Raw genomic sequence first — 10,000 nt, 5'->3', positions numbered from 1 at the left:
AGTAATAATAACAATAATAATAATAATAATAATGATAATGATAATAACAATAACAAAAAGGCGTTCCATAATGCAATAGCATCCTGGCCCACCGTCTCTTTTAGAAGGGCCTAGTACTTTACATATATACTAGTAATCATAATAAGAACAATAATAGTAATAATAAAAATATTAATAATAATAATAACAAAAAGGCGTTCCATAATGCAATAACAGCCAGGCCTACCGTCTCTTTTAGAAGGGCCTAGTACAAGGTCTCGTGAGCGTATTCTTCGACCTAACCCCATACTTCTTTGTGATTCCCAATGTGCTCTCTTTATGACTGCCCATGACGACGCCACACTGCCAGGAGGCCATGACAGCTGTGGCCAAGTCTAGTGTGGCCACGGAGATCCAGGTGGAAGAGGCCAGGAGAGAATTTTCTGATCTGAGGGATAAGCTGTTCAGGCAGGAGGTAAAATGGAGGATATTTTTTTAGGTAGAGATGGATGGATAGATTGATAGATAGATAGAGCATGGCGGTGGTTTAAGGATGCGGTAAGAGGAGAAACTAGTAGTTGATGGTAGTCTATAGAAGGAAATGGTAGTAAATATAAAATGATAGCGAGAGAGACAAAGAAGTAGATAGCAGTGACAAAATACGAAAATGGAAGTAGATGGGAAGTGCTAGCGAGTGAAAAAGTAGAAGTAGATAGTAGTGATAAAAAAAGAAAGCAGTAGATAGAGAAAGATATCGATTAAGGACATAGTAGACAGTGATAAAAGAATAGCAGTAGATACAGAATGATAGTGATTGAATAGAAGTAGACAACAGTAATACAAAAAATATTAATAATAATAATAATAATAACAGTAGATTAAACATTATATTGATTAAGGGAAAAACTTAAGCTGTTTTTTTTTTTTTTTTTTTTTTTTTTACTGTGCTTTAAGGTTTTGGAGAATTGCTGTTAAAATGCTATGAAAAATAACTCAAAAAAGTTAATATAAAACGATATTGTAGTTTGAGAATACATTTTTGAAGTCCTATTTGCTGCTGTTGTTGTTTTGTAGTTTTTAGAAATTACTATTATTTTTGTTTTTATCTTACGTAATAATGCATGCTTTTGTAGTTACAAGATTTTAAAAAATATATATATATATATTTTTTTTTTTTTGGGGGGGGGGAGTAGACACATAGATTGCCTCGCTTTCGTAGTGTTGGGGGGGGGGGGGGGGGGGGGTAATGTAAGTTGTTGGTTGTAGTACAGAAAAAAAAAAAAAAAAAAAAATAATGATAAATTGACTGCTTTGTATTAAATGCTTACTTTGCATTTCTATTTTATTTAGTAGTCCAGCTTTTATTCTGTAAAAAGAAAGTTGAAAACATAAAAAGATGATAAAAAAAAGACAAAACAAATGAACAAAAAAATAAAAAGAAATTGACAAATAAAACAAAATTGACAAACATTTAAAAAATAAAAATAGATAAACAGATGATATAGAAATAGACAAATAGATTTTTAAAACCTGACAAATAGATTAATAAAAAAAAATATTAGTTATATTAGACAAAAAAACAAACAAAGAGATAAAGATAAACACATAAATGATAATAATAAAAAAAAAGTACAAACAAATCCACATAGAAAAAATAAATTAACAGATAGACAAATCATTTGTTTTAATTAAAATTAGACAAAAAATATATATTTAAAAACTGACAAATAGAAAAAAATAGGCGAATAGATTTTTAAAGAACTGTCAAATAAGAAAATAGATTAAAAATAGACAAATAAAAAAAATAGACAAATATAATTTTTAATGACATACAAAAAAAAATAAAAAAAAAATAGACAAATCAATTTCTAAAAGTGACAGAAAAAAAAATGAAAAAAAAGACAAACTGATTAAAAAAAAACAACTGACAATTAGGAAAAAATAAACATACAAAATTAGAAAGAAAAAAAAACGACAATCAGAAAAAAAAATATATATATATACATAAAAAGGGAAAAAAAGAAAAGAAAAAAAAGAATCGATTCCTGAAGCCCTTCTGAGGCTGAGGGAGAGTAAGCCGCGCCTTCCCTCTTCTAGGGCCTCGCCAAGGAGTTCAAGGCGGAGCTAGACAAGACGAAGCAGGACCTCGAGGAAGCGAACAAGGAGAAGGACGGCCTGGTACTCAAGTTAAACTCGTTGGAGGTACGAGTGTGAGGCTTTTAGGCTTTTTTTTAGGCTCTGTGGGGGTCGAGGGTGAGGTGGGACTCGGGGTTCGAGGACGAGGTTGTGGAGGCCGACGGTGCATTGGGACTCGCGGTTCGAGGACGAGGTCGTGGAGGCCGAGGGTGAGGTGGGACTTGGGGTTTGAGGACGAGGTCGTGGAGGCCGAGGTGAAGCGGGACTCGGGGTTCGAGGACGAGGTCGTGGAGACCGAGGGTGAGGTAGGACTTGGGGTTCGAGGACGAGGTCGTGAAGGCCGAGGGTGCGTTGGGACTCGGGGTTCGAGGAAGAGGTCGTGAAGGCCGAGGGTGCGTTGGGACTCGGGGTTCGAGGAAGAGGACGTGGAGGCCGAGGGTGCGTTGGGACTTGGGGTTCGAGGACAAGCTCGTGGAGGCCGAGAGTGTGTTGGGACTCCTGTGGTGTATTGAAGGTCATTCATTATATAGATAAATATACAAAGAAACATATAAAAGATTAATAAACACACACACACACACACACACACACACACACACACGCACACGCACACCCACACCCACACACACACACACACGCATAAACACATCACTCTACGGAACACACAAACATATATTCACACACACACATAACAATTTCCTTCCACTCGCGTTGCATTAAGTCAATGAGAACAAAGGCGTGTCTGATGCTCTCTCGCCGGCCGTATCTGATGGCCGTTCGCGAGGGAATTAGCGGTCGCTTTATGCCCTCGAGGGGGAGGAGTGGAGGTGGAGGTGGAGGTGGAGGGGGAATAGGGAGGTGGAGGGGGAGGTGGAGGTGGAGGTGGAGGTGGAGGTGGAGGTGGAGGTGGAGGTGGAGGTGGAGGGGGAGGGGGAGGTGGAGGTGGAGGTGGAGGTGGAGGTGGAGGGGGAGGGGGAGGGGGAGGTGGAGGTGGAGGGGGAATAGGGGGGAGGGGCAGGTGGAGAGGAAGGTGGAGAAGTAGGAGGTGGTGGGGGAGGTGGAACAGGTGGAGGAGGTAGAGGGGGAGATGGAACAGGAGGTGGAAGGGGAGAGGGAGGAGTTAGTGGGTCAGGAAGGGGAGGAGGAAGTTGAACAGGAGGAGGAGGAGAAGGAGAAAGAGGAGGAACAGGAAGAAATCGATGCGGTGAAGGAGGAGGAGGGACAGGAGAGATGGAACAGGGGGAGGAGGAGGTAGAACAGGAGGAGAAGGAGGTAGAGGAGAAAGAGGAGGAGGAGGAGGAGGAGGAGGAGGAGGAGGAGGAGGAGGAGGAGGAGGAGGCTGCTGCGGCGGTGGGCTCAGCTGCTCGCCGAGGGGGACGCCAAGCCGGCCGCTCCGACCAGCTCCCATTGTGACGCCTCGACCTCCATTTTCTTTATCTTATTTATTATTATTATTTATTCTTGCTTTTTATTTAAGGAAGGTAAAGTGTTGGGCGTTGGATTAGGGAAGGGAGGAAGGGAGGAAGAGGAGGGGAAGGAGTGAAGTAGGGGAAGGGAAGGGGAGAGGAGAAGAAAGGGAAGGGAAGGGGAGAGGGGAGGGCGAAGAGGAAGAGATGGGGAGAAGAGAGTGAAAGGAGGAGGAGAAGGAGAGAGGAGGGCGAAGAGTAGAAGAAGGGGAGAGAAGGACTAGGAAGGAAAGGGAGAAGGGAGGAAGTGAAGCAGAAGGGAAGGGGAGAGAGGAGAGCGAAGAAGGAGACGGGGAAGAGAAGGGGAGAAGAGAGCGAGGAGGAGGAGAAGGAGAGAGGAGAGCGTAGAGGAGGAGAAGATGAAGGGAGGGCGTAGAGGAAGAGAGGCAGAAAGGAAGGGGAGAGGAGGAGCAGGAGAGAGGAGGGTGTAGAGGAAGAGACAGAAGGAAGGGGGAAGAGAAAGAGAAGAATTAAGGGGATGGAGGAAGAGGGACATGAAATGATAAAGAAAGAGGGAAATTAAAAGGAAGAAGATTAAGAGAGAGAAACGACCTAACTGGGGGAAAAAAAAGAGATAAAACAAAGGAATAAGAGAAAGAGTAGAGGAACAGGGAATGAAATAGAACGCGATAGAATAGAGGGAAAGGAAGAAAAATAAGAAATCAATGAAGAAGAAGAAGAGAAGAAAGAGGAAGCAAACAACAAAGAACAAAACAAAAATAAAATAGGAAATAGGGAGAGAAGAGAAGAAGAAGAATGAGAAAGATCAGAAGGAGAGATATTCAGAGGAAACGAGCTAAAAATAAACCACAAACCAATATTTATCTTGGGTCAAATAAACTTCACAATTTGTCTTCGGTAATTATCGGAATCCGAACGCAACACCTGGTCAAAATTTGTTCTTTTTTTTTTCTCTCTCTCTCTTTTTGTCTTGAAGAAAATTTAGGTAATTAGAATCTTCATTTTATTTTTTTATTTTCTTAAGATATTCAAAAGAGATATTCCAATTAGGTATTTAAATCTATGTGAATATATTTAGTTAGATTAGATATTCAAATGGGTTATTTAAATCTAGATAATAAAATATCTATTCAAAAAAGATACTCAAATTAGATATTTAAATCTACATACAGACATTTATCTTAAAAAGATATTCGAAATTAGATATTTAAATCTGGACAAATTTTTTTTTTATTCCAAAGAGATATTCATCTTAGATATTTCAATCTGTCTAAAAAATAGAATATTCAAATGAGAAACTTAAATCTATAACAAAATTAGATATTCAAATGAGATCATCAAATCTACATAAAAAGAAATATTCAAATGAGATACTCAAATTTACATAAAAATAGATATTCAAATGAGACGGTCCCCCTCGTCTTAGCCTTTTGCCTTTGCCTTAGCCTCAACTCAGGAGCCTCCAGGAAGAGCAAGTCGTCCTCAGGAAAGCGAACGGCGACTTGAGGGAAGCCAAGGAGGGCCTCGAGGTAGGGTTGCCAACTTCTGTTTTTTCTAGGTATTTTGTTCGTTTACTCACTTACTGACTTGGTTGTTTATTTATTTATTTATTCATTTTATTTATATGTGTGTATATATATATATTCATATATATATATATATATATATATGTTCATATATATTTTTTTTTCTTTTTTTCTTTTTATTAGTTAACTTGAGAAGTTACCGCAGGTATGTGTGTGTGTGTGTATGTATATATATATATATATATATATATATATATATATATATATATATATATATATTTATAGTTATCGAAGGTGTATTATTGATAATGCTTAACTGTCAAGTGCATGGCCCGGTGAATGACTTAGAAGTGAAATTGGTATAAATGCTAATGAGAAGAGATAGATGTGGATATTTACCCTATTACCATTGATGTGCGCAATTGTGGGTAAAGGACCGAGAAATATTAACAGATATAATTTCCGAAATTTCATTTTCATATATAATATATATATATATATATATATATATATATATATATATATATATACACACGCCTTTATATATGCAAATATATACATATATATATATATATATATATATATATATATATATATATATATATATATATATACATACGTCTTTATATATGCAAATATATATATATATATATATATATATATATATGTATATACGCCTTTATATATGCAAATATATATATATATATATATATATATATATATATATATATATATATGTATATACGCCTTTATATATGCAAATATATATATACATATATATATATATATATATATATATATATATATATATATATACATATATATATATGTATATATACATATATGTTTATATATATATACATATATATATATATACATATAAATGCATATATATATACATACATATGTATATATACATATAAACATAATAAGATTTACTATTCCATTATTTTATGTTCTTTGTTTGGAACATTCCTTGATGGTATGAAGTTATCAAACTAGAACTTTTGCATCTTATGTAACATGTGCATTCAACCGCGGTTTAAGTGAATTAAACATATGTGGTCGATTTCATGAAGTTTATGATGAGTAAATTGGATTCTTATGCCATGTGCGTGATTGTGGGAAAAAGTTGCATATTTGTTCTACATGTCTGTGTTTTATGTTCTTGTGTTAATGTCTCTTTTTATTCTTCTTCTTCATGTTATTCCAAACATAAATTTTATAGGTTTTGTGTACACTTGTTTGTGTGTCTATGCCCCGCTGATGTACGTTTCAAACATCTCTAAAATACACACACATTAACGTACACACACATACATAAACAAACACACACACACACACACACACACACACACACACACACACACACACACACACACACACACACATACACACACACACACACACACACACACACGTACACACAAGAAAAAAAACACACTTCTAAAACATTTTTTTAAACTGATCTTCTTACACTCTTAGACACACTCAAGGACCGTGAAAGAAAATCTGGTCAAGGCTACTCTTGACCTTGACACAGCTAGCCAGGAGAACTTTGACCTTACTGGCAAGGTCGAGGCGTTGGAGGTAGGCCCAGGGATCCTTTTCAGCTTCTGTACATTGCTTCTGAACTTTTTGTGTTGAACTTGTTTTGAACATGTTTTGACAAAGGTGTATTTTTCGTTCTGTTTTCTTGTTGTTGTTGTTGTTGTAGTTTTTGATGTATTTTTATTTCTGCCATGTGGTTTGAAATATGTATGGTATAATTGTGATATTGTCAGAGTTATTAAAAGTATTATCATTCCATCTAAACTGATATGTAGCCACATTTACACAATAATCATTCAAAATCACACACAAAAGCAAAGCAAAATCAGACAAAATTAATTATAATTATCACGAAAAAAAAAAAAAATCTTGACGTACTCAATCTTTCAAAATTGAAAAACCGCCGCCCCGGTGCCCTGCCCCAAAAAAGTGATCATTCCCCCCTCGAACTCAGCTCAAAGTCTCCGACCTTCTGGAGCAACTCTCCTCGTCCTTGTCCGAGCACAAGGACCTGGAAGCGACGCACCACAGCCTCAAGGAGAGTCACCACAAGCTCGAGCAGAGTCGCCACGAACTCGCCAAGACCCACCAAGAACTCGACGAAACTCACCAGGAAATGAGCGAGAGCTTTCGAGAACTCCAGCAGGTGCACGAGGACCTTCAGGAGAGTCACGAGGCGCTCAGGAAGAGTCACGGGGAGCTCGCGAACAGCCACCAGGCGGACAAGGAGGCTTTGGCACTGACGAAGGTAGGGTGCCAGAGTGCCACGCGAGAGCAGACGACGAAATTCATATTTCTCTTTTTTCTTTCGTTCGATACGAAACCGTTTTTATTCTACACGAAGAAATTATTTATTACGGTTATTAACTGGAAATTGGGTTAAGCATTTTTCTCGGCTCTTTTAGAGGACGAAAAATATGCCGACGAATCACCGCATTTTTTTATATATATATTTTTATAAGCCTTTCTGTGTTTGCGAGAAATCTGACATATTTTAGGTTTTTTTTTCCCCCAGAGAGAAAACGAATTTCAAAATACGAAATTTATTCATATCGACACCAAATTCATCAGGACCTACTATATAAAAAAGACATAGATGGCTATCTCATCGTCACTTTATGAAAGAATAGCAGGCATTAAGTATAGCTTGTGCATGATTTGTTGCCATAAATCAATTGCAACTATTAGCTCATGATAATTAAACGTTCAGGTAATTAATTCACCTAATTCCAAAGAATGACTTGCAAAAAAAAAAATGATGTATCGTGAGTTCTATAATGATTTAAATCTGATTTGATTTATAGATTAGACTTCTTTTTAATTTCGTTATGAAAGAAGTAGAAGATTTATTTGAAGATGAATCATAACAGATACATAAATATATGAGATGCATTAAAAATCTTTATTCTGCGAGACAAAATTGTTATTATCTTTGTTATTGCATAATTATGTAGTGTATATAAATTATTTCCGTATTCAAATCTGGAAACATAATGAATGTTGACTTCATGTTCAAAAAATCAATGAGATATTGCAGAGAAATAGACATATGATTGATTCGGTCACGCGAGGATTCCCTATTTTATTTTTATCCAGTTTTCTTCTTTCCTATCTTCGTTTCTTTCTTTTTCTCTTCTTGTATTTCACTTCTCCTCTCTTTCTATTCCTGTTTTCTTCTATCTTGGTCATTTCCTTTATTCATTTTTAATTAACTTCTGCTTTTTGTGTCTCGTTCTATTCCTTCTCGACGCTCGTTTTTCCTATAGAATAAAGAGAATGGAAATATATAAAAATAAAAAGTGGAAACCTTATAAGACCTATAAAACAAAGTAAATAAATAAATAATTTTTAAAAATAATAATAAAATTAAAAAATAAAACTTTTACTTTTACTTTTACTCTTTTCTTTTTATTTTATCTGTCACCGTACTATATATATATATTTTTTTTTTTTTTTTTTCTATTTTCGTGTTTTTTCTTTTCTTTTCTTTTCTTCTCGTCCCTTTGCGTTTCCGGCGCTCCCTCCCAGGCGCAAGTGGCCGACCTTTCCTCTCAGCTCGAAAGCTCACTGAAGAGCTTTAAGACCTTGAGCAAGAGCCACGAGGAGCTTAAGCTGAGGGAGATCGAGATGAAGGTACGTGTGAGAGGAAACAAGGAAGGAAGAGGAAGAGATAGAAGGTGGATAAAGATGGAGAGAAAAGGGGAGAGAAGAGATGGTGAATGGGATATTAAAAAAAGGGGTATGGGGGGATTTAAAAAAAAGATTACTATCATTATATATTTTTTAAAGGTTATTTTTAGACCTTTCGCGATTTATTAGAACATTTTCAACAGTGGAATTTAGTAAAGTCTAAAAGGGTTGGTAATTTGCTGTCGCTTATCTTTTATTCATTAAACTATATTTTCAACTTATGAACAGTCTTTATAATCATTTTACAGTCCATAAGTAATATAAAATAAAGAAAAAAATATTTAAATCAACTTTAAAATCCATAAAAAAAAAGTAAAATCTCCACCACACTTTTTGAAAACTTCCCATGTTCTAAAAGGAAGATCCGTTTTCTATGAGCGTGAATCATGGCTACAAAACCACCGAGCGTCTTTCCTTCCCGAGGACTTACAAAGTTCCAATTTCATCATTAGACCCTCGAGAAGGAACTTAAGTCCACGCTGGAGAGGTCAGTCGACGAATTCTTAATCTTTAAGGAAAAATACGAAGTCTTGAAGAAAAGGGAGATCTTCATGAAGGTATGTTTATAGGGGGGAGACTCATATAAAAAAAGTCTAATGAAAATCAATACACGGATAAACATATCAATAAATAAATATTTGAATACGTACGTAGATGAATGAATCATAAGGTAGATAAAGAGAGACATAAATAGATAAATAAATTAGGGAGTGTATGAATGCAGATAATATTGGGATTAAAAGATAATATTGAATTAATTGGAGTAGTCTGTTATTATTTTTTTTCTCAGAAATTTTCATCCTTTTCATCATCAAGCTGCTCAAAAAAAAAAAAAAAAAATCACCTGTCTAATCATTCATTGATAATATGTAATTCACTTTATATATATAGATTTTTCCATTCCTTCATCCACCCACTTCATTTATATATATTCATTTACAGTTTATTTTTATCTCTATATACATTTATTCACAGCTTATTTTATTTATATATATTTACAGTTTATTTCTATTTACCTATATCTATTTACAGTTTATTTTATTTATATATATTTATTTACAGTTTATTTTTATTTATACATATTCCTTTATAGTATCTTCGTAGTTACTTGTTATCTCGAAAAAAAATACAGTAAATGAGTTGCTTTTAAATTGGCTTCCAGGGTAAAATTCCTTCAATTCTTGGAAATCG

General features: G+C 35.5%; 1 protein-coding gene across 4 annotated transcripts in view; it reads left to right on the top strand.

Moving 5' to 3' along the window:
• Positions 1 to 10,000, top strand: part of LOC125036024 (protein lava lamp-like) — a gene marked incomplete at its 5' end in the record, with an annotated part of 47,219 nt that overhangs the window by 4,119 nt on the left and 33,100 nt on the right. For 3 of the 4 annotated variants that reach the window (XM_047628379.1, XM_047628381.1, XM_047628378.1), the window contains 6 exon segments: positions 2,077 to 2,181; positions 4,988 to 5,071; positions 6,554 to 6,658; positions 7,074 to 7,367; positions 8,648 to 8,752; positions 9,262 to 9,366. In XM_047628379.1, the coding sequence (XP_047484335.1) occupies positions 2,077 to 2,181; positions 4,988 to 5,071; positions 6,554 to 6,658; positions 7,074 to 7,367; positions 8,648 to 8,752; positions 9,262 to 9,366 (798 nt within the window). 4 annotated transcript variants of the gene reach the window in all.

Source organism: Penaeus chinensis, chromosome 20 (assembly GCF_019202785.1).
Source record: "Penaeus chinensis breed Huanghai No. 1 chromosome 20, ASM1920278v2, whole genome shotgun sequence".
NCBI classification, from domain to species: domain Eukaryota; kingdom Metazoa; phylum Arthropoda; class Malacostraca; order Decapoda; family Penaeidae; genus Penaeus; species Penaeus chinensis.
The sequence above is the reverse complement of the archived record's forward strand: the minus strand, read 5'-3'. Positions and strand labels throughout refer to the sequence as shown.